This window comes from Oncorhynchus mykiss, chromosome 12 (genome assembly GCF_013265735.2).
Source record: "Oncorhynchus mykiss isolate Arlee chromosome 12, USDA_OmykA_1.1, whole genome shotgun sequence".
Taxonomy (NCBI): Eukaryota; Metazoa; Chordata; class Actinopteri; order Salmoniformes; family Salmonidae; genus Oncorhynchus; species Oncorhynchus mykiss.
The window spans coordinates 52,842,900-52,866,730 of NC_048576.1; the positions used below are offsets into that span (position 1 = coordinate 52,842,900).

General features: G+C 40.4%; 2 protein-coding genes across 2 annotated transcripts; both read left to right on the plus strand.

Moving 5' to 3' along the window:
• The first annotated feature begins 219 nt into the window (after positions 1-219).
• Positions 220-8,426, plus strand: endou2 (endonuclease, polyU-specific 2). Its single transcript, XM_021624136.2, has 7 exons — positions 220-1,143; positions 1,618-1,778; positions 2,321-2,441; positions 6,038-6,159; positions 6,406-6,518; positions 7,781-7,934; positions 8,137-8,426. The coding sequence occupies exons 1-7, from the start codon at positions 1,005-1,007 to the stop codon at positions 8,398-8,400; spliced, it is 1,074 nt and encodes a 357-aa protein (XP_021479811.1). The 5' UTR covers positions 220-1,004; the 3' UTR covers positions 8,401-8,426.
• Positions 8,427-8,751: 325 nt separating this feature from the next.
• On the plus strand, positions 8,752-18,373 carry LOC110537765 (NEDD4 family-interacting protein 1-like). Its single transcript, XM_021624137.2, has 7 exons — positions 8,752-8,927; positions 13,366-13,453; positions 13,734-13,864; positions 14,705-14,792; positions 15,006-15,130; positions 16,886-16,952; positions 17,591-18,373. Exons 1-7 carry the CDS (start codon positions 8,898-8,900, stop codon positions 17,692-17,694), a joined length of 633 nt encoding a protein of 210 aa, XP_021479812.1. The 5' UTR covers positions 8,752-8,897; the 3' UTR covers positions 17,695-18,373.
• Positions 18,374-23,831: the final 5,458 nt, after the last annotated feature.

The window sequence follows — 23,831 nt, forward strand, 5'->3', positions numbered from 1 at the left end:
CAAAAGTGCTTGTACCTTGATACCGCTGCATGCAATTATAGTTCCTTATATCTTGTCCCATAGTCGCACTCATCTGCTGGTAGAAATTCTGCCTTTTGGCATTGTTTTAATCAAAGTACTTACTCTTTTTAGTTATATTGCCTCCCTTGTAAGTTCACTGTTGGCTTTGCTGAAAAGCTGACTGCTGAATTAGTGATGAGATGAGACCCATCCGAAGGACGCAACCTTTCCAACGAGAACATACAATGCCTTTTCCTTCCACAAGAGTGTGCAAGGGCTGTGCTGTCATTGTCTTTAACACAGAAGGCATTGCTGAGTCAAACAGGTGGCAGAGGAAACCAAGAATGATTGTTGGTCCAAAATTACTGAACTAACATGAGGTGTTAGACATGTTGCTGATTATGGTTACATTCTGAAATCAAATGTTCTGACTTCGATTAAATCCTGATCACTTAATCAGCCTTTATTTTATTGAAGTCAACCTTCGATTTTAGAATGCAAACATATTTTAATTTCCTGTCATGAGTTTAACAGATGTGTATTAAAACATGTTTTGGATTTATGCCACTCATCTACAAAATGTTTGAGAATTGAGAGCATTGTTGTAACTGTTTGTCATGATCTTACAGACACAGACTACAATGTAACTGTTGTCTTTGATTCAACTGGCCCCTTTAATCTGTCCTTCAGCAGGAACACAGCTTCCCTGGTCTCCATGCCTATCAAGGGACCTTATTTATTACACGCAATAGTTGATCTTATTTATACACACTATTACCATGTGTTTCCACCTGGGAAGGGGACAGGGTGATGGAGGGACAGGACACAGAGGCAGGAGAAGAACAAAACAGTACTAAAGAAACAAAGAGAGTCCATGTTGTAGCAAGTGATTCAAAAGCCATCAGTACAACACAGTTTAATCCCTTTGCCTAAAGTTGCTGACAGTGGATAACCCTTTAAAATGGCCCCTGTCATGCCTCGTGGTATAGGAGCGCCCCCCCAGCATGTTAGTAAAGATTTGTGCTTTCAAACGGGCCAGTTCCACACGCACAAATTCGGCCACAGGACTGAATCCCCTTAGCTGCCCCAAACCCACAGACCACTTCTCTTTATACGCCGGTGAGCAGGCCAAAGCTGAACAAGGTCAGTAATATATGATGAGTAGCTTGCGTCGATGGCGAGATACTGATTAGATGATAGTGTCAATCAAAACCTGAATGTTGAACTAAAACTGTTGATGTAATAATTTTAGCTTGAAATTGGCTCTTTTTTTGGTGTGTTGATTATCAGTTCACTGAATGATTCAGTGATAACATGTCTGGAAATGTATTATTTAGTTCATTGTCATACACTTAATCTGTTTACCTTGATGAACACAGAATTATTTTTCTCCGTTATAACTTGATTGACCACTAAATGTGTTTGTTCAATTTTATGGAGGGTATACAAAAAAATATATGATATTTACCACACTTCGTAGGCCTATGTGTAATTCATACATTGAGAAGATGTATAATGTACAAATGTTGGAATGCAGGATTGACAACACCATTCAGAGTTGTATAGCAACGTAAGCATAGGACTCACTGCACATGATGTGATATTTCTTCACACCAGAGGAACCTGACCAAGTCAGCTGTAGCCTGCAGAGTAAAGAGGGACCAACCAGTCACATCATGATTGAAGCTGACCGAGAGCTATCAACCATGGTGCAGGATATATGGGATAAAGATGTCAACAGACTGAAACCAGGGACAGACTACCGGATCTCTCTGCAGGTAGCAAAACTGAAAACGATCCAAATGGCACTACAGTATGTGGATGTTTTAAAAAATATATATATACACATCATTCCCGTGACAAATTGTACAGAGGCGTTTTACTCCAAATTAACTAATGGATGTTTTTGCACAACATCCTGAGGCCACAAGCATTGTTTGATGAGAAAGGTCAGAGCACATTGAACAAATCTAGACCTCTAAAGTGCTCTAGAGTGTTGCTCTGTGGTGTCTTTCTGAAGGACACAATAGCATGTTAGACACTGTGCCACAGACAGAGAGCTGCCACAGACAGACAGAGAGAGAGAATGCAAGTCAAGTGAAAACATGCTGCTGTTGTTAGAATTTCCTGGCTCTCATAAACAAAACACCGGAGTTGCAGCTTTATAGGGCTCTGGGTCATGTTTCTTTTCCATCAAGGGGTTACCATGTAAAAAAAATAAAAATAATATTTATTCCTGGATCATTGGTGGGAGTGCTTAGACATTTGGAATACTGTATGTAACTGATTTGCTCTTCCTCCTCTGCTGTGCTTTGTGCAGGGGAAAGCTGGGCCTGTGAATGCTGACATGAATGATGAAATGAGTGATGACAATGATGGAGCCGGATATCCTCTGTTCTCATTTGTCGATGAACGAATTTTCAAAAAGGAGTCTTTCTTAGGTAAGGGCCTGACGTGTGAGGGTTAGAGCTTTGGGATCAACTTTTGCCTTCAACCATGCAGTTTCCTGTGTCTTATCATTATTTTCCTTTGGAAATTCTGCCATATTTGCAATGTATACATAAGCAGAGAGTAGCAGGAGTTCGAGTATAATTGAACAAAGTGGCAATTTTAGCATAAAAATCTTGGTGAAGCAAACTCAACATTTTTTTTAATGCATGCCAGCAAAGCCACAACACTAACAATACATTAATTGCACTATAACAGTGACAAGCGGTGCCCACAAACTGTTAGGGCCTACATAAAGCTGTCCCAACAGCAGAGCTTTCTTTCCAACACCAAGGAGTCCTTACCACTGCTACACCTGGCTATCGGCATAGCCTTGTCTGGCAGCGAAACAGTTAGTTTAGCTCATCGTTCCCTTATGCCACAACCCACATTTGTTTAAGCAAGTCAGCCATATCAGCTGTGTTTTTAAAAAATGCAGTAAGCATTTTTTTAAAACACAGCTGATATGGCTGACTTGCTTAAACAAATGTGGGTTGTGGCATAAGGGAACGATGAGCGGATAAGAGGCAATCTGTAATTTCGATTAAGACATTGATGAGTGAGCTAAGACGGACTTAATCAACATAAATATTTGTTCAACAATTTTGAAATGTAAACGACAGATTTCAGAACATGGGCTATTCTTACAGTATTCTCCCTGTACACCAAGTCAGAACCATAGGATAAATAAAGGGGGCATATAAGCAAACAATGAAAGCTCTTACAATATTCAGTTATGATATTTCTCTAAAACAGGCTATAGACTACACGTGCAGCACCAAGTCAGAACAGTAGGCTAAGTTATGAGGGGGAAAGGGACAAAATTATTAGGGTGAGGCACATGGGCCACTAGCAGCTTACTACACAACATACACCTAGTATTACTTTCTTAGCTACAATATACAGTGGGGCAAAAAAAGTATTTAGTCAGCCACCAATTGTGAAAGTTTTCCCACTTAAAAAGATGAGAGAGGCCTGTCATTTTCATCATAGGTACACTTCAACTATGACAGACAAAATGAGAAGAAAAAATCCAGAAAATCACATTGTAGGATTTTTTATGAATTTATTTGCAAATCATGGTGGAAAATAAGTATTTGGTCAATAACAAAAGTTTATCTCAATACTTTGTTATATACCCTTTGTTGGCAATGACAGAGGTCAAACGTTTTCTGTAAGTCTTCACAAGGTTTTCACACACTGTTGCTGGTATTTTGGCCCATTCCTCCATGCAGATCCCCTCTAGAGCAGTGATGTTTTGGGGCTGTTGCTGGGCAACACGGACTTTCATCTCCCTCCAAAGATTTTCTATGGGGTTGAGATCTGGAGACTGGCTAGGCCACTCCAGGACCTTGAAATGCTTCTGACTGTTCAAAACGTATTTCACCAGTCGGAGCTAGTTTTTTTCAGAGTTTCCACTTGTCTTGAACTCACTGAAGTCCGATATTTCTGAGTTTCCAGTTGTTTTGGACGCGGTAGAAGTCACCTGGATTAACAGCATGGCCACTGTATTCAACCTTTTCTGGCCCATGGTGTTGCATGTGAATGTTTATCCTTTTAAGCTTGGAAAAGAGACCCTTAAACCCAGACTTGGACCACAAACTTTCTCCACTGAATAGAAGGCTAGTGATTGCTTTGCAACGCTTGCAGTTAGCCACCGATTCCTTCCAAAACACTCAATGTTGGATTTGCGATTTCTGACTTGTTGTATAATGTTTATTTGCAATGGCCGATGAGCACCGATACGATATATCTATAATTTCTCTTTATATGACAAGGATTGAAGAATTTGCCAGTACATTGTCAACTTGATTCATGATGATGACTGCTTGTCTAGCTTGCTAGCTAAGATTTTGAAAGTATGATGTTGACATGATCAGTCCAATCAAAGCTACCGGTAGATATAACGTGAGCTGACATCATTTTATCTGATGCCAATGGCCTTAAGCCTTCTTGGATGCCAATGGCCTTCAGCCTTCTAATGTAAATCTATGCAGCACATAAGGGGCTTGAATTTTCGAGCTCTCCCCTGTAGATTTTTGCAGTGATGCCAATTATGGTGTAACTAGAAAACATTACCAACCTCTATGGTCTGTATTTTCCGCTGGCTGCCCTACAACCACAGAAAGCACTGAGCTAGGCTCAAACACCTGCATTTTTGATCTGCCTTACTCAAGAAAGCAAAAAAGAGACCATGTTTGTATGCAGCTTTATTAACTCAGTTATGTATTTTTTTATATTGTTTGCAAACTGATATGTGACACGTACTAATGCCAAAATAACATGCAAAACTGGCAACAAAACAGGTGGGGCTCAGCCCTACCTGAATGATGGGTCACCACTGATTGAACATGATACAACAGGATGTGTACTAACTTCAGTGGGAGTGGATAGACAAAACAAACTTGTCCTGTCAGCAAACATGTCCACATTGGCACAATGTAGGCCCAGTGTGGGCTAAAATATTGGCCTCATGTAGGCTGCCCACATTGGGCCGATGTGCCTTTAACCCATAAACTCCACATTGGCCCCAGGGCAGGTGGGCACAAGGGCAGGCCTCACGTCACTTGAAATAAGCCCACCCTTTTGGATCGGCTGCAAGTTACATTGTATCAGGAAGATAACAAAGTTGTTACTGTCATACATATTTTTACCAGAGAAAAATCAGTTTATCTTATGTCATATGCACTTATCTAAGGTTGCGTTTACACAGGTAGTCCAATCCTTATCTTTTTTCCACCAATTAGCCTTTTTACTAATCACAACAGATCTTTTCACATCAGATCTTTTTCTAAACTGATCTGATTAGTCAGATGACCAATTAGTGAAAGCCACTTCATCACTGGCAGTGTACAATATACATTTTTTGTTGATTTCACACAACAGAACACTTGGAATAATAACACTGGAATAACACTCAGTAATGGTTGCACAAAAATAACTTGTGAACTTATACGTTTATAACTGGAAACAAATAGAATTAAAAGAAAATTGGCTGTAAAGTTCTGAACCCTCATTGGTTTGAATGGTATCAGCCATTATTATCTTGTATTATTTTTTACTTAACAACATGAAATTGGGTATTTGTACACCACGCCTGCAAATATTCGAATGAGCCCCTACTTCTACATTATGGTGTGGACTTGCCTGTGCTGGGCTTGGTGTAGACTAGCCTGTGCTGGGCTTGGTGTAGGCTAGCCTGTGCTGGGCTTGGTGTAGGCTAGCCCGTGTTGGTCTGGTGTGGGCTTGGTGTGGGCTAGCCCATGTTGGTTATGGTGTGGGGTGGCCCATGTTGGGCTGGTGTCCACTAGTTTGCTGGGTTGGTGTAGGCTAGCCCGTGTCGGGCTGGTTTGGACTTGGTGTGGGCTAGGCCATGTTGGGATTGTTGTGGGCTAGCCCATGTTTGGCTGATTTGGGCTTTGTGTGGGATAGCCCCTGCCCACCTCGCCCAACAAATACCCACATGGGGCCAATGAGGTCATGTTTGCTGGGATCTTACAAGATCAGAACACACGCTACACTCTAAACTAAACTGGATGTCTTCTTCCAGCCTTTATCTCTCTACTGGATAACTATGAAAGTGATACAGGTGAGCCTGAGATTGTAACCCCAGAGGAGGAAGCAGAAAACCACAAGTTTCTGGACTGCATGCTTCGAACGCCCACCATGAAGGTACCAGTTAAAACATATGGTGGAGTGGTCGATAAAAAGAAAACTGTATTTATTTGATCAGATTAAAAGGAACAAAAGTCAAATCACAGATAAATTTGATCAGAAAAAGTTTAATTTTTAATTTTTAAATGTATGTGACATCAACTTACGGGGAGAACCATGGCCAAATTGGAATGTCAACAGCGAAAGGGAGTCAATCAACATCCCATGATTGAAATTGTCTTCATATGTTTCTCTCATTTTTAGATTGCACATAAGTACCTAGTAGAGAAACAGCTCTCCCCAGAGGGATTACCGGAATTCAAGATGCAGCTCTACCGTATCTGGTTTGAGCTGTACGCCAGACGAGGAGCTAGCAAGTGGGTGGAACTCTCCTCTACGTAACTATTACTTTTCAGATGTCAAAATAATTCATCATTATGCTGCTAAATGTTTTCTCCTCCCTGGTTAGGGTTAGGCTCAGTCAATATAAAATCCATTCACAATTAGAGAAAGCTGTATCATCACCTCAGACTCTCTTTTCCTTTGTCTTTATGCCAGTCTATTCAAATGGCAAAGAGTGTGGACGTGCAGCTCAAGATTGGACTCGAGTCTGACTCAAGCCACACATTTGATTATTTGAGACTTGACTTGGCAGGAAAGAACTTGAAACTTGACTTGGAGTTCTCTGCTGCCAATGACTGGAATGAACTACAAAAATCTCTGAAACTGGAAACACTTATCTCCCTCACTAGCTTTAAGCACCAGCTGTCAGAGCAGCTCACAGATTACTGCACCTGTACATAGCCCATCTATAATTTAGCCCAAACAACTACCTCTTTCCCTACTGTATTTATTTATTTTGCTCCTTTGCACCCCATTATTTCTATCTCTACTTTGCACATTCTTCCACTGCAAATCAACCATTCCAGTGTTTTACTCGCTATGTTGTATTTACTTCGCCACCATGGCCTTTTTTGCCTTTACCTCCCTTATCTCACCTCACTTGCTCACATTGTATATAGACGTATTTTTCTACTGTATTATTGATGGTTGTTTGTTTAACTCCATGTGTAACTCAGTGTTGTTGTATGTGGCGAACTGCTTTGCTTTATCTTGGCCAGGTCACAATTGTAAATGAGAACTTTTTCTCAACTTGCCTACCTGGTTAAATAAAGGTTAAATAAAAAAAATAGTCATTATATCTAGGGGAAAAAATTACCAAATTAAACTAGAGGCTAGAGACTTGGGGAAAAAACACTTGTTACTCGACTCGACTTGATTTGAGATTACTATGCATGATTTGGACTTGATTTGAGTTTACTATGCGTGATTTAAACTGATTTGAGATTACAATGTATGATTTGGACTTGATTTAAGATTACAATGCATGACTTGGACTTGATTTGCACTTAGCTTTGTTTATTCCTCAGGGGAGAAGGAGAGTAGTCTATTATTTTCAGTAGTTAACACTTATACTGTATGTTAACATGCAGATTGTGCTGTAATTTCATCATGTGCACTACCACTCAAGTGGTGGATGAGCTTCCATTAGACCTGCCCCATATCATCCCTTCAGAAAGAGGGTGTAAAATCAGTAGTCTGTGTTCCAGCCTCATGATGTTCTCCCATGTTCCTCCAGGCCAGACTCCTCAGGGTTTGAGCATGTCTTTGTCGGAGAGACCAGAGGAGGCCGCACAGTCATCGGCTTTCATAACTGGATTCAGTTGTATTTGCAAGAAAAGCTGGGACACATTGATTACAAAGGCTACAGTGTGAACGCAAATTCCCCCCAGGTTAGATAAAAAATACTGAAATTATGAATGTATCTTTTGATTATCATGTTGAGTGACTGTGATGAGATGGTAGTTAACATTTCCAGGGCATTTATTTGGAAATTATGTGAGAACTTTCAAACCTATTGAATGACTGTCCCATGGGTGTAGGCCTGTATGTCTTTATTGTTGTCTCTCTCTTCTCTCTTTTATTTAAAACCAGCCTGACGAGAACAAGCATATCCTGGCACTACAGTTCAGTTGGAAGAATGGTATTAAACCCAAAGGCAGCATCTTCGTTGGTGTCAGTCCTGAATTTGAGTTTGCCCTTTATACCCTGTGTTTCCTGGTCTCACCCAATGAGCGTGTCAAAGTGTTCTTCAGTATCTATGAGGTGGATATTGTCTGTCACCACTACAACCAGAAGCATATTGGCACAACTTACCCTGTTCTTGTGAAATATCAAAATGAACCAAAAAAACAATAAAACGAATCAAACAGGACTCAAATACAAGTGTCATGAGTATTGTTTTAGTCTTTTTTATTTTTAAATAAAGATACAATACATATTACAAGAATACGTGTTATGTTGCTGTATTCATTATTGCTGAACTAAAAGAACTGGCAGCACAGCATGTCATCTTCAGAGGTAACCTCTATTATTTCACCTTTCAAGTTTTTGAATAGTGGAATACAGTGAGTAGGCTACACATAGTATTGCCACTCTAAGCCAAAATGTACAATAACTGGAATATGGATGGTTATTATTTTACTGTCAATGCCTGTGTTTTTGTGGGGGCAGTGCAGTAAAGAGCGGATGCGTGACCTAGTTTTGGAGTATTGACGTAACAAGCTCGCAGAGAAAGAGGGGAGGGACTTGAGCAGACAGCGTCCCAATAGTTTATGTTTCCGTTATACTTTCTGTATTGAATACATTGACAATCGCTTGTTTAAATTAAAATATTTGAGTCTGTTCATATTAGGATGGCTGAGCCGTGTGCTAGATATCAGCAGGTGAGTAAAAAAGTTTATCGTGTTTGTTTCAGCTAGCACGCATTAGCTAACTGTGGTTTGTTTACTAAGAAACACGGGTAATGGGTTGGATCTAGGCCTCATTGTTTTGTGAAGGCACCATGACTGCAACGTCAGTTTACAAGTTAATATCAACACGTCATGATGCTTTATAGCTAAATTAAAATGCTAGTCATTTTTGTTGGTTAGCAATACATTTGATTTAACATGGTCAATATTTGTAGGTGATGTTTTGACTTGCTAACTACTGTACACACTCGCTCCTCCAACCCTGTCCTTGGAAAGCTACCCTCCTGTAAGTTTTCGCTCCAACTCCAGTTCTAACTAACCTGGTTTATTTTGTCAACCAGTTCATTATTAGAAGCAGGTGTGCTAGATTATGGTTGGAGAGCCCTGCACTAGCTAGCTACTCAATAGGCGATTAACCTCAACTCCACGTTTCTGAGCAGCGACTAGTGTGTGCTGACAGGACTGGAGGGCAGACATCGCATAACAATACGTTTTTATAAAAAACGACTCATTTCGGCACGTAAAAAGAACCCAATATTACACACGTTCTGTGTAATTGCTGGTTAGTGGTTACTCTTTAAGTGCATAAATCCGTAGTTCGTTTATGAGAAAAACTTAATTATATTTGACCTCTGAGCTCAAATCCGCCGACACTAGTCGCCGCTCAACTCAATCATAAATCGTGGTGTTGAGTTTGTCAGCTAGTGTAACAGATGTCCCACGAAGACAAGACTGGTCTCGGCACCAGTCTAACTATGTAATCGTATTTCGTAAGTCTCTTGTGTTGTTTTTAAAGAAATAACTACTCAGCCAGCGACCACAGTTAATTGGTGTTTATTCTGACAATGGCTGTAGATTCGTGATTCATGCGTGCATGAAAATATCAGACTGGGTATTTTGTAATCAAACATAACAATGACAAAAATAGTATACAATACATGTAAGTATCTGACGATTGACACAAGGAAGCACATTAGATGTACAGGACAACATTACATTAAGTGTACAAAATATGAAACACCTTCCTAATATTGAGTTGCACCCCTTTTTCCCCTGAGAACTGCTTCAATTCGTTGGGGCATGGACTCTACAAGGTTTCATAAGCTTTCCACAGGGATGCTGGCCCACGTTGACTCCAATGCTTCCCACAGTTGTCAAGTTGGCTGGATGTCCATTGGGTGGTGGACCAGTCTAAATAAACACAGGAAACTTGAGCGTGATAAACCCAGTAGCGTTTCAGTTCTTGACACACTCAAACCGGTGCACCTGGCACTTACTGCCATAACCCATTCAAAGGCATTTAAATATTTTGTCTTACCGATTCACCCTCTGAATGGCACATATAGACAATCCATGTCTCAAGACTTAAAAATACTTCTTTAAACTACCTTCTACCCGTCATCTAAACTGATTGAAGTGGATTTAACAAGTAAATCAATAAGGGATCATAGCTTTCACCTGGATTTACATGGTCAGTTATGTTTTGTACACTCAGTCTATGTTGATGGCTGTTGTCGTAACGTTGTATTGATTAATGTGACGACTGCTGCACATCAAATGATTAATGGTTTACAATTACGTGATTCAATTAATTAACCTGGAGCACCATGCAAAAGTTTTGGCTTTATTGGGTTTCTATTTCCCAAATTAACTCAGAGAATATCGAATTTTACAACAGTCGCTAATTAATTAAGTTCCTCTACAGTCTCATTCTGAACGGCATAATCTGTGAATCTACACAAACCCGAGTTCCACTAAATAAGTCCGTACCACACCAATTGAGTTTATTATTTATTTACTAACAAGCTAAAATGATAATGTAAGATACACACAGTCTAGGCTAATGATTAGAACTTAGTATACTGAAACAGGTCCCTAGCAGGCCAACACAATATGACACGTTACACAAAATGGGGATTTCATAAGCGGGAGAAAGAGAGCGAGAGAAAAGCACACTTGTGTACATTTGTCAACTATGCTGATTTTAACCCTAACTTTGCCTCGAACTGCCGCTCTTATGGGTCAGAATATAATGATGTAATTACATGTTGAAGGTCTCCGATGGGGTGTCTCTTCGTGGACTGGGTTCCCGACTTCTCTGATGACCTCACGTCTTCGGGTTACCGGGTGTAGCTCTGTTTGTCCTCACGATGTCAGTGTCCTTTGTCTTAGTGGTCTTTTTCCTCGCACTTGCTCTGAAAAGGGTTCTTCGGAGGACAGCTAATCAGCAGTGTAGATGGTTCCAGCATTGGAATGAAAGCAGTGTAGACACACGATTCCTTGGAGAGTGGTAACTGGGTGGTCCTGCTTGAATTCACCCTCTTAGACACGTAGCATAGATTGTAAAAAGGTTCCTTTGTCTTCTTCAACCTCATGTTGAATTTTGGGTTTACAACTAATTCGAACCTTGGCTGCAGCCCGTGGTCACTTACATGGAACCCAAACGTGTGCGCCATCGTCCATACATTTATTTTGTCCCCCCACAGCAAACGCGATCACGACACGCAGGTTAAAATATCAAAACTAACTCTGAACCAATTACATTAATTTGGGGACAGGTTGAAAAGCATTCAACATTTATGGCAAGCTAGCTAGCTTGCTGTTGCTAGCTAATTTGTCCTGGGATATAAACATTGAGCTGTTATTTTACATGAAATGCACAAGGTCGTCAATTCCGAAAATTAATCCACACAAACGGTCAACCGAATCTAGTCATCCTCCTTCCAGGCTTTTTCTTCTCTGGACTTTATATTGCGATTGGCAACTTTCATAAATTAGGTGCATTACTGCCACCGACCTCGTTCGTCTTACCGTCACCCACGTGAGTATAACCAATGAGGAAATGGCACGTGGGTACCTGCTTCTATAAACCAATGGAGGAGATGGGAGAGGCAGGACTTGCAGCGCGATCAGCATCACAAAAAGAACTGACTTCTATTCTAGCCCTTGGCAATGCAGACGCTCGTTGGCGCACACAATAATTTAATAATATAGATTTCTAAATTTATTTTGCAACGCTCGCACACAACGCAAGCAGTGTAGTCAGGGTATTAGTCTGCTATGTTAATTCTTAACTCACATGTTTTATACCCTTGGGTCAGAAATGGTCATTTCCGCCTCTAGGCAAGTTCTCTGGGCGTAACTAGTTACGAGGCACGGTCTGGATTTTACTCAGATCCAATTTAGACAACTAACGTCACATTTCGTCTTTACAAAAACATTCTCTTTGATCTGGACATTTTCCACACAACGTACAGTATGCAAACATCAAGTACATAGTGTGAACTCTTCAAGTTACAACGTTTTCATTATAACGTCGTCATTTAACTTTTAATAACATAACAAAAACGACATTAATTTTCATGTTTCATCTATCGTCACTACTACCGTTTTGGTTGACGAAACATATTGTCCCAAAGTCCATTTATTTTGTGTTACTGTTCAGAGGTAGATTCTCCATAGGCCCATCATACATTCCATCCCTCCATACTGACAGGACAGAAGGGATTTTGTCTGCTGCCTTAAGATTTACAATGGGCGGGAGTTGTCATAACCCCCCACCATCATACCTTCCGATCTCTTCCCCGCTGGTGGGTGTGAGAGATATCTCAGTAGGATTATGGTACACGGTAACCAGACCCGAACAGGCCAGTCATGACACTGTAGATCCGTGATTCATCTGTTAGCATGGAAATAACTGAATTAGCAGGGGCCAATGCGATTGTTACAATTTAAAGCATGCTAGCTCGCTCTTACAGCAATAACATACAAAAGCACATCCCAGGTAGCCCCCAATATCTAATAGGTACTGTGCACTCACCATATATACTGAACAAAAATATAAACGCAATAATTTAAAAATAATCTCTCAATTGAAATACATTTAAATCTAATCTATGGACTGGGAATGCAGATATGCATCTGTTGATCACAGATAAAATGAATGGTCCTGGGCTTCCTGGGTGGCGCAGTGGTTACTGGGCCACCAGAGACTGGGTTCGCGCCCAGGCTCTGTCGTGACCGGGAGGCCACTATCTTTGGCTGAATCCTAGCGTGACCCTGTAAGAGGGAAAATGCCATCTCAACGTCGACCTTGTGCAGCGGGCGACCGTCCTATCTCATCTGAACATTGGCCTTCATTTTCAGTTAATTTCCTGACGATTCTACATGCTGAATCGCCATCGTTCATTGACACCCAGCAGGGGATATATTGCGCACGGCCGGTGTTTGTTAGGATGTGTCTTGTCCATAAGTCTGCTATAATATGGAGTTGCCTGACCCTGTAGCTTAGCTAGCTTGTTTTCCTTAGGCTACTTCTCAATAGTGCTTGGACTGATTTCTTCTCTACGTCATGTTGACGTTGTCACGGTCATCTAGGCCTAACCAGTGTATTGACTCCTCCCCCATGCAGCTGCCCAATGAAGAGGAGCCAGAGGAGGCTCTCCAGGTGGCAGCTGATGCCCCACCCCCTTACAGCAGCATTGCAGAAGAAAATGCAGGTAAAAGCACAATACACACACACACATCACAGTGCAGCACTATGGTTTGGCCTGGGAATCCATGTCCTTACCTTTACTCCAAGAGACATTGGACATTACACAGTCTAGAACTAGACTATGACCATCAAGTATCTTTGTTAGGACACAGAGGAGATTTCCCCTTCTAGCGTTAGGTTTACCTGTGCTGTTACAGCAATTAGCCCACCATGAGGGGATAGATATCACTGAAGTGTAACACAGCAGCTTATGCTCTGCAATTTCACTTATTTATCTCTCTTAGCTTATTTTGACTACAAAGAAAATGGGGGTTTCCCCAATCCACCATCATACAACGTGGCCACAACGCTCCCTTCCTATGACGAGGCGGAGAGAACCAAGGCTGAAGCCCTTGTTCCCTTGGTGGCTGGAAGGGTGAGTGTCCCACCGTTACAAACTCCACGTAATCCTCCCGTGTGGTTTTGCCAGACTATTTTATATATATATTTATGTTTTAAAGGTGTGGCCGATCTCCCATCCAACCTCACTTCTGTTTTGTGTACTGTTTACATTTAGAGCTGGAGGTAGGCTAGTTTCTGAATATAACATCATGAACCCCATTGCAACTAATTGCATATAATATCAAAGCTAACCTGTTTAACTATGGTTGTGTGTGTGTGTAGATATACTGTACTCAGTATAGTGTATTGAAATGGTGAGTCATACATTGTCGGCAGACACCCTAATAATCACTGTCAGATATTGAGACGGCTCATCTATGCCCTCTAGTGGGAAATGTTTTGCCATACCTTGTCATCCCATTTAAATGACTGGTCTGTGTTTCTTTGCCACACACTGCTTGCCTTGCGTACAGCACAGGGAACAACTGGGGACTTTTGATGATGTACTAACTTGCTGTGCACTGGAGGTACAGTAATGGGGTGGAAGTGTGTGGAATGGAATAGTACCGTTAGGCAAAGATGTCGCAGTCATTTGCAGAGACCTGTCTGTCGACCTGTAGCGTATTAGTGGCGCATTTCCTGATAGCACATCAAATGTTATTCTTTCAACTAAATTGAAGCAGCTTTCCAGCTAAATGCCTTCTCCATCCACGACATTAGAGAAATGTAAAGCAACGGGTCAATGAAGAGAAGGGGTTGTGCTTTGTAGCGGGAGTGTTTCCTTTCTTGGTTGATATAGCCTTTTTTAATGGGATTTCCATCATAAAAGGACTTGGTAATGATCTCTACCGTATGTTTATCTCTATCTCTGCAGGATGAAGACTTTGTAGCCAGGGATGACTTTGAGGATGCAGACCAGCTGCGGATAGGGAACGATGGCATTTTCATGTTGACCTTTTTTAGTAAGTCACATCTTGAAGTAAGATCTTCTCCTTGGTTGGGATGGGGGTTGGTACACTACACAACAGCGAAATGAAGAACAGTCATGTAATGTATTTATTTCCCGATACAGGTATTTGATGGATCTGTGATGTGATCGTAGAATGTTATATTGTGAGGAGAAAGCCCATCCTAGTAGACCATATAGCCTCTTTCCCTCTCTTCCTCCACTTTAGTGGCATTCCTTTTCAACTGGATCGGCTTCTTCCTGTCCTTCTGTCTGACCACGTCGGCAGCAGGCCGCTACGGGGCCATCTCTGGCTTCGGCCTGTCACTCATCAAGTGGATCCTCATTGTCCGGGTAAGATTTCCCTACCAACCCTCCCTGAGATGTAAAGGTGGTAGACAAAGGTTTCCCTGATATTTATATACAACAAATAAATACTTTATTAGAATAAGATTTTGGTCAGAGTAGATTGTGGTTCCTTAACCTTTCTGATCTCCCCATCCCGGATCCGGGTTCGTGAATACAGACTCAAGCTCATTATCATAACGCAACGTTAACTATTCATGAAAATCGCAAATGAAATGAAATAAATATGCTAGCTCTCAAGCTTAGCCTTTTGTTAACAACACTGTCATCTCAGATTTTCAAAATATGCTTCTCAACCATTGCAAAACAAGCATTTGTGTAACAGTATTGATGGCTAACGTAGCATTTAGCATTAGCATTCAGCTGGCAACATTTACACAAAAAAACAGAAAAGCATTCAAAAAAATCATTTACCTTTGAAGAACTTTAGATGTTTTCAATGAGGAGACTCTCAGATAGCAAATGTTCAGTTTTTCCTGAAAGATTATTTGTTTAGGACAAATCGCTCCGTTTTCTGCGTCACGTTTAGCTATGAAAAAACCCCTGTATCCAGGATTGTGTAAATCTATCAGCAAGCTCATTAGCATAACACAACGTTAACTATTTATGAAAATCGCAAATGAAATGAAATAAATATGCCATCTCTCAAGCTTAGCCTTTTGTAAACAACACTGTCATCTCAGATTTTCAAAATATGCTTCTCAACCATAGGAAAACAATAATTTGTGTAAAAGTAGCTAGCTAGAGTTAGCATTTCGCGTTAGCATTTAGCGTTAGCATTAGCGTTAGCATCCAGCACGCAACATTAACAAAAACATAAAAGCCTTCAAATAAAATCATTTACCTTTGAAGAACTTCTGATGTTTTCAATGAGGATACTCTCAGTTAGATAGCAGATGCTCAGTTTTTCCAAAAAGATTCCTTGTGTATTAGAAATAGCTCCGTTTTATACATCACATTTGGCTACCAAAAAAAATCCATAAATTCAGTCCTCAAAACGCTAACTTTTTTCCAAATTAACTCCATAATATCGACTGAAAACATGGCAAACGTTGTTTAGAATCAATCATCAAGGTGTTTTTCACATATCTCTTCATTGATACATCGTTCTTGGACACATGCTTTCTCCCCTGAATCAAATGGTAAAGTAGAAGCAGCTGGCAATTGCGCACCGAATTCGACGCAGGACACCAGGCGGACACTTGGAAAATGTAGTCTCTTATGGTCAATCTTCCAATGATATGCCTACAAATACGTCACAATGCTGCTAAGACCTTGGGCGAACGACAGAAAGTGTAGGCTCATTCGTTGCGCAATCACAGCCATATAAGGAGAGAATGGAAAACAGAGCTTCAGAAATTCTGCTAATTCCTGGGTGATGCATCATCTTGGTTTCGCCTGTAGAATGAGTTCTGGGGCACTTACAGACAAAATCTTTGCAGATTCTGAAACTTCAGAGTGTTTTCTTTCCAAAACTGTCAAGAATATGCATAGTCGAGCATCTTTTCGTGACAAAATATCGCGCTTAAAACGGGAACGTTTTTTATCCAAAAATGAAATAGCGCCCCTAGAGCTCTAACAGGTTATAAGCATCTAGTGGCAGGGATCTGATGGCAAAGCATCAGATCATGATCATGGTTTCCCTCTTCCAGAGCCCAAGATCAATCACATTCATGGTTACTATGACCAGTCCACTTATCTTTTATGTTTGTGTGATTATTATTTATTTATTTTTCTCCCCAGTTCTCCACCTATTTCCCTGGGTACTTTGATGGGCAGTACTGGCTGTGGTGGGTGTTCCTGGTATTGGGTAAGTACAACCAGTTCTGTCTTTCTCATTTGTAGTACTAGACATGTAAATACAGAAACATTGTAGCATTGGTGTAAAGGTCAATGGATAGTATGCATAAATCCAATACATTATGACAATGACCCTTATAGAAGAGTTAAAGCTGCAATATGTAACTTTTTGGGAGACTCAACCAAATTCGCATAGAAATGTGTGTTATAGAGGCGTCATTCTCATTGAAAGCAAGTCAAAGAAGCGGCATATGTGTTCTATGTGCACTTTCTATGCTTCTCGTTCTTAAGTTTTGTTTTTGCGTCTTTTACTTTTCAGTTTTGTACACCAGCTTCGAACAGCTAAAAATACAATATTTTTGGTTCTTGAGAATATATTTCAGTGGTTTAGACTGTACAATGGTTCTCTACATTGGCTGTGGTGGGTTTGTCACGAACTGAAATTAGGCGAACTATTCGAACCGGGAAATGGCAGAGCGATTTCGGCATAGTGCACCTTTAAACACACACTATCTTGTTTGTGCTGCTGGGAGTTGGGAAGTACTAACCCAGAAAACATGATTGAAAAAGAAAAATAACTACTGTTAAATCCTGCTAAAATAACAGTGACCCTTATTGCCCCAATCTACTGTATTCTCTGTCCTCCAGGATTCTTGCTCTTCCTCAGAGGATTCATCAACTACGCCAAGATCCGTAAAATGGCAGACTCCTTTTCTAGTCTCGCGCGAACCAGAGTCCTTTTCATCTACTAAAAGGGGAAATCTGAACTCTTCTTTAGAAAATTTCGCTATCTGGCCTCAACTCCATCACGAAAAACAGAGAGGAAACACCTCTTGTTTTGCTGCTGATAAATTGGACAAAATCATTTCTGTCTCTTGATGTAAACTAGTGGATGTTGACAATTCTGTAACTATTCAATCATTAGTGGTTTATTTCAAGTGCTGTTTGGAATCAAGTCTGTGACGTATAAATAATGGTTAGACTAACCTGTACCCCCCCGCACATTGCCTCGGTACCGGTACCCCCTGTATATATCCTCAGTATAGTTATTTTATTGTTTTATTTTTGTATTATTATTTTTTTTACTTTAGTTTATTTAGTAAATATTTTCTTAACTGCGTTAAGGGCTTGTAAGTAAGCATTTCACGGTACGGTCGACACCTGTTGTATTTGGCGCATGTGACAAATAAAATTTGATTTATATCATTTGTATTATCTGTTTAACAATGGCATGTACTGTTCCTGTTAAACAATAGGGGGCAGTCTTTGTCTTTTTCTCTGTCCTCTTTCAAAGTGTTTGATATGGAGACCGCTCGGCTCTATGCTGACCCTGTGGAACTACCCATAGAGTTATGTCTGTGAATAGGAGCATTGAGTGAAATCTATTGATGTATATGATAATGAAATTAAAGTTAGTCTTTTCAAGATGTAGCCTTCAATGTGGAGAAAACAGAATGATTTTGTATTCAAGCTTAATTTTTACTCTGGAAATCCTAGTAAATACAGTGGTGGAGGAATGCACTGGAATCTTGTAGCTAGGGGTTTGTGAGAATCCCAGGCAAATTGGCTAAGATAACCGTTCATTTACACTGAACAAAAATATCTAAAAGCATCATACATTTTTTTTGTGAGTTACAGTTTGTGTAAGTAAATCAGTCAATTGAAATATATTCGTTAGACCCTAATCTATGGAATTCACATGACTCGGAATACAGATATGCATCTGTTGGTCACAGATACAGTACCAGTCAAAAGTTTGGACACCTACTCATTCAAGGGTTTTTCTTTATTTTGACTATTTTCTACATTTGTAGAATAATAGTGAAGACATCAAAACTATGAAATTAAACATGGAATCATGTAAAACAGAGAAGTGCCAAAGATTTGTTTTCGCAAACATCCTTTCTGAATGTAAACGTAATCCTCGAAGTAATCATGTCGTGTTTCAAAAGTATCTAATCTGATTACAATATTTTTTCAGGTAATGTAACTGATTAAAGTTATTGTTTTTTTTGTAATCCCTTACATGTAATTGACTACATGTAATCTGTTACTCCCCAACCCTGTGCAATAAGCAGCAAAATAACTATAATGGTGAAACATGGAGAAATGGTTTGATTAAGTGGGATGAAATCTTCCTAGAAGTGACACAGGTAAATGGTTAATGGAGGGACATGTCAAAATGCAGAATTTTTATGATTCATGTAATTCTCCATGTGGTCTATATTAAAGAGAACTTAAAAGGCTTTTAAAATTATATGTTGGTGCACAATTTCTACTTAAAATATCAAAGGGACGTTAAAGGCACCCATTTCGTGGAATGACGCTGCTATTGATAGTCAACCCACATTGGGCTCCTGAGTGGTGCGTTGGTCTAAGGCATTGCATCTCAGTGCAAGAGGGGTTGAATTCTACATTGTAGAATAATAGTGAAGACATCAAAACTATGAAATAACATATGGAATCATGTAGCAACCAAAAAGGTGTTAAACAAATCCAAATATATTTGAGATTCTTCAAATAGCCACCCTTTGCCTTGACAGCTTTGCACACTCTTGGCATTCTCCCAACCAGCTTCATGAGGTAGTCACCAGGAATGCATCCCAATTAACAGGTGTGCCTTGTTAAATGTTAATTTGTGAAATTTCTTAATGCGTTTGAGCCAATCAGTTGTGTTGTGACAAGGTAGGGGTAGTAAATGACCAAGTCCATATTATGGCAAGAACAGCTCAAATAAGCAAAGAGAAACTACAGTCCATCATTACTTTAATGACATGAAGGTCAGTCAATCTGGAAAGTGTCAAGAACTTTGAAAGTTTCTTCAAGTGCAGTCGCAAAACCATCAAGCGCTGTGATGAAACTGGCTCATGCAGCGCAACACATCTCCTTCTCATAGAGTTGATCAGGCTGTTGATTGTGGCCTGTGGAATGTTGTCCCACTCCTCTTCAATGGCTGTGAAAAGTTGCTGAATATTGGCGGGAACTGAAACACTGTCGTACACGTCGATCCAGAGCATCCCAAACATGCTCTACGGGTGACATCTGGTGAGTATGCAGGCCATGGAAGAACTGGGACATTTTCAGCTTCCATGAATTGATTACAGATCCTTGTGACATGGGGCAGTGTATAATCATGCTGAAAAATTAGGTGATGAGGGTGGATGAATGGCACAACAATGGGCCTCAGGATCGCATCACGGTATCTCTGCATTCAAATTGCCATCGATAAAATGCAATTGTGTTCATTGTCTGTAGCTTATGCCCGCCCATACCCTAACCCCACCATGGGGCACTCCGTTCACAACGTTGACATCAGCAAACCGCTTGCCCACACGATGCTGTACACACTGACTGCCATCTGCCCAGTACAGTTGAAACCAGGATTCATCAGTGAAGAGCACACTTCTCCATCCAGGGTGCCAGTGGCTATCGAAGGTGAGCATTTGCCCACTGAATTCGGTTACGACGAATATCTGCAGTCAGGTCAAGATCCTGATGAGGACGACGAGCACGCAGATGAGCTTCCCTAAGACGGTTTCTGACAGTTCGTGCAGAAATGTTTCGGTTGTGCAAACCCACAGTTCCATCAGCTGTCCGGGTGGCTGGTCTCAGATGATCCTGCAGTCGAAGAAGCCGGATGTGGAGGTCCTGGGCTAGCGTGATTAAACGTGGTCTGCGGTTGTGAGGCCAGTTGAACGTACTGCCAAATTCTCTAAAACGATATTGGAGGCGGCTTCTGGTAGAAAAATCAACATTATGTTCTCTGGCAACAGCTCTGGTGGACATTCCTGCAGTCAGCATGCCAATTGCACACTCCCTCAACTTTAGACACGTGGCATTGTGTTGTGTGACAAAACTGCACATTTTAGAGTGGCCTTTTATTGTCCCCAGCACAAGGTGCAACTGTATAACGATCATGCTGTTTAATCAGCTTCTTGATATGCCACACCTGTCAAGTGGATGGATTGTCTTGGCAAGGGTGAAATGCTCACTAACAGGGATGTAATCACATTTTTTGCAAAACATTTGAGAGAAATAGGTTTCTGTGCATATGGAAAATTTCTGGACAGGATCTAGTTTTAGAAATCTTAACCCAATTGATCTCTTATTATTATTATTTGGTATCATGGCATTTGTTTGTGTTTGTGCATGCTGCCACCTACTGTGTGTGGTCGACCATGTTACATTTTGATACAAAAATAAAAAGGAAGCGGGAAAGGAAAGAATTGCACCGCCAACTAACCGTATAGTACAGTTGATAACCATGGCATTGAATGCTAAGAAGCCAACCTTACTGAAGCACAAAATTGTATCACTCTGTGTTAGCCTAGGCCTAATACTCACCCCATCATCCTCTACTCTCTTTACTGCCTCAGCACACGACACCTTCTGTTCTACTCTGACCCTGGCAATCTCAGCCTGTATCCTTCTGACTCTGGCAACCTCAACCTGTCTATCTCACACCGGGCACTTCTGATCCCCAGCAACATGGGCACCTTCACAATTGACACCATTTTTTCCCACCGATGCTACACATCCCTTTGTCCCATGCCCTCCTGCACACTTCTCACATCTTGGAATCTCCCTCCTACACACTGCTGCAATATGACCATAAGCTTGGCATCTAAAACACCTTAGTGGGTTTGGCACAAAAGCTCTCACGGGATAACTGACATATCCTGACATTACTTTGTCAGGTAAATACTCTGCTTCAAAACAAAAAAATGACAGACAGTGGGTTCTCAGTTTCACCATCACAGACACAGGAAATCTTCAGTTTCAGTTGTTCCACAGCACTTAACGCCACCCCAGTAATCACTCCTTCAAAGGTTCCTTGCTCCTGAAAGCAAAGCAAGTCACAGGTTTTGTCCCAATGCACGTATCGCAAAGTGCCCGCTCTCTCTGTGCGGAAGAAACACCGAAAATCATCACAAGACCACTTCGAACTACCTTCACCGGTTTAACAGTACCCAACTTATTTTCTACCCACCCTGAGCCTACATATGGGCCAGACAAAAGGCAGGGATCCACTTTCTCCAAAAATACCACTCCCACTGGGCCTAATTAATCCTTTACAAGACCATCAGAGTGAGGCTTGGACTCAGAGATCTTAAAAAAAAATAATAATAATGTTTTAACCTTCACCACACCTACAACCACAGGTAATTCATCCTCACTCTTGTCAGGTTAAATTTCAAAGCTATCAGAGACAGCAGAGTGTGGTTTGTACTTGGCGCCATACTTCCTCAAAACACATCTAACCTCTGCACTCATATCTTTACTTTCTTCCTCGCTGCCCATAACCACGTCTATCCATTCACCACGCTCTTGCCACACCTTCATCTGTTGTATTGTTTGCAGAGCATGCACTAACAAGGTTGGGTAGGTTACTTTCTGAATGTAATCCGTTACAAGTTACCTGTCCAATTAAAAAAAAAAAAATCAGTAACATAATCTGATTACATTCAGTTACTTTTAGATTACTTTCCTCTTAAGAGGCATTGGAAGAAGACAATAATGTATGTTACCAATTGAACAACATCCATTGCAGGACAAATCAATGTTAAAGTTTACATAGCTGGACATATATGGGGATGTTAAATTTGACTTTATGGGTTATGTATTTAGGCTTCTTCTAACCCATCGCTTTCTACTACATATAGTAATAGGATTAAATTATATCTTTACATTAAAAACCAAAGTCTATCAGAATTCCAGTCATTCCAATAAATGTTATACTCCTTGATCTTCAAGAATAGGACTTGGAAATATGGAGGTATAGATTAGCCAAATTGTTTTACTTGAGTATAACCCCAAAACTAAGGATTTATTAGCCAGCCCTACTCTGTTGTTTATTTTGTTGTCATGGAGGACTGATTGGACTCATTGATTTGAGTTGAAAAATAAATGCTGCTCTCATGGAATGGCATGCTTTGAGCTCTACTGAAAAGTGTTATTTACATGTGAAAAATGAATGCCATATGCTGCATTTGCTATAGGCCCATTGTTTACCTTTTTGTTGGCACTTTGATATCTTGATAATATGCAGCTGTTTAAAAGGCAAGTCCACATTGAAACAATAACAAAATGGTTGCCCCGCCTCTGTTTTGGTAAAAAGCTGAGGGATTGCCTGGAGAAATGTAACCACCCTCAGATTAATAGACAGAGCTATGCATGCAAGGACAGACCATCCAAGATATCAAAATGATTGTTTTAACCATGTTATGAGGCTATACAGTGTTTGTTTACATGTACAATGTTTACAAACATGGGAGAAAACAAGCTTATATTAAATGTTCTCATGGAGTGTGACAGTTGAACTAAGCTTATGAGCAATTTCTAAGTTATATTCTTCAAGAATCAATGAAAGCAATGGGGGTATGTAGCCTAGGGGTTAGAGTGTTGGGCCAGTAACTGAGCTGACAGGGTAAAAATCTGTCTTTCTACCCCTTCACAAGGCAGTTAACCCACTGTTCTCCGGTAGTCTGTCATTGTAAATAAGAATGTGTTCTTAACTGACTTGCCATGTTAAATAAAGGTTAAATAATAAAATAAATACATATATATATATATATATATATATATATATATATATATATAATTTATAAGTCAAAAAATGGGTGTAGCAACAACAGATTCTGTGCAAGTTTGAGCATGTAGGACTATGGATAAAAAAATATCACCATGAATTAGATTGAGCAATAAAAGCCTCACTTTTATTCCATAGACTGGGATCCGCACTATGCAGCTGTTGCTGGAATGCATTTTTCACTGGCTGTCCACTGGTTTAAAAAAAATGGTTGATAGGAAGCTTAAACTTCTTGAATTCAACCATTATTGGGTTCAAATACACATTTAGATTTGTGAACAGCCATCCACAACAACCAGG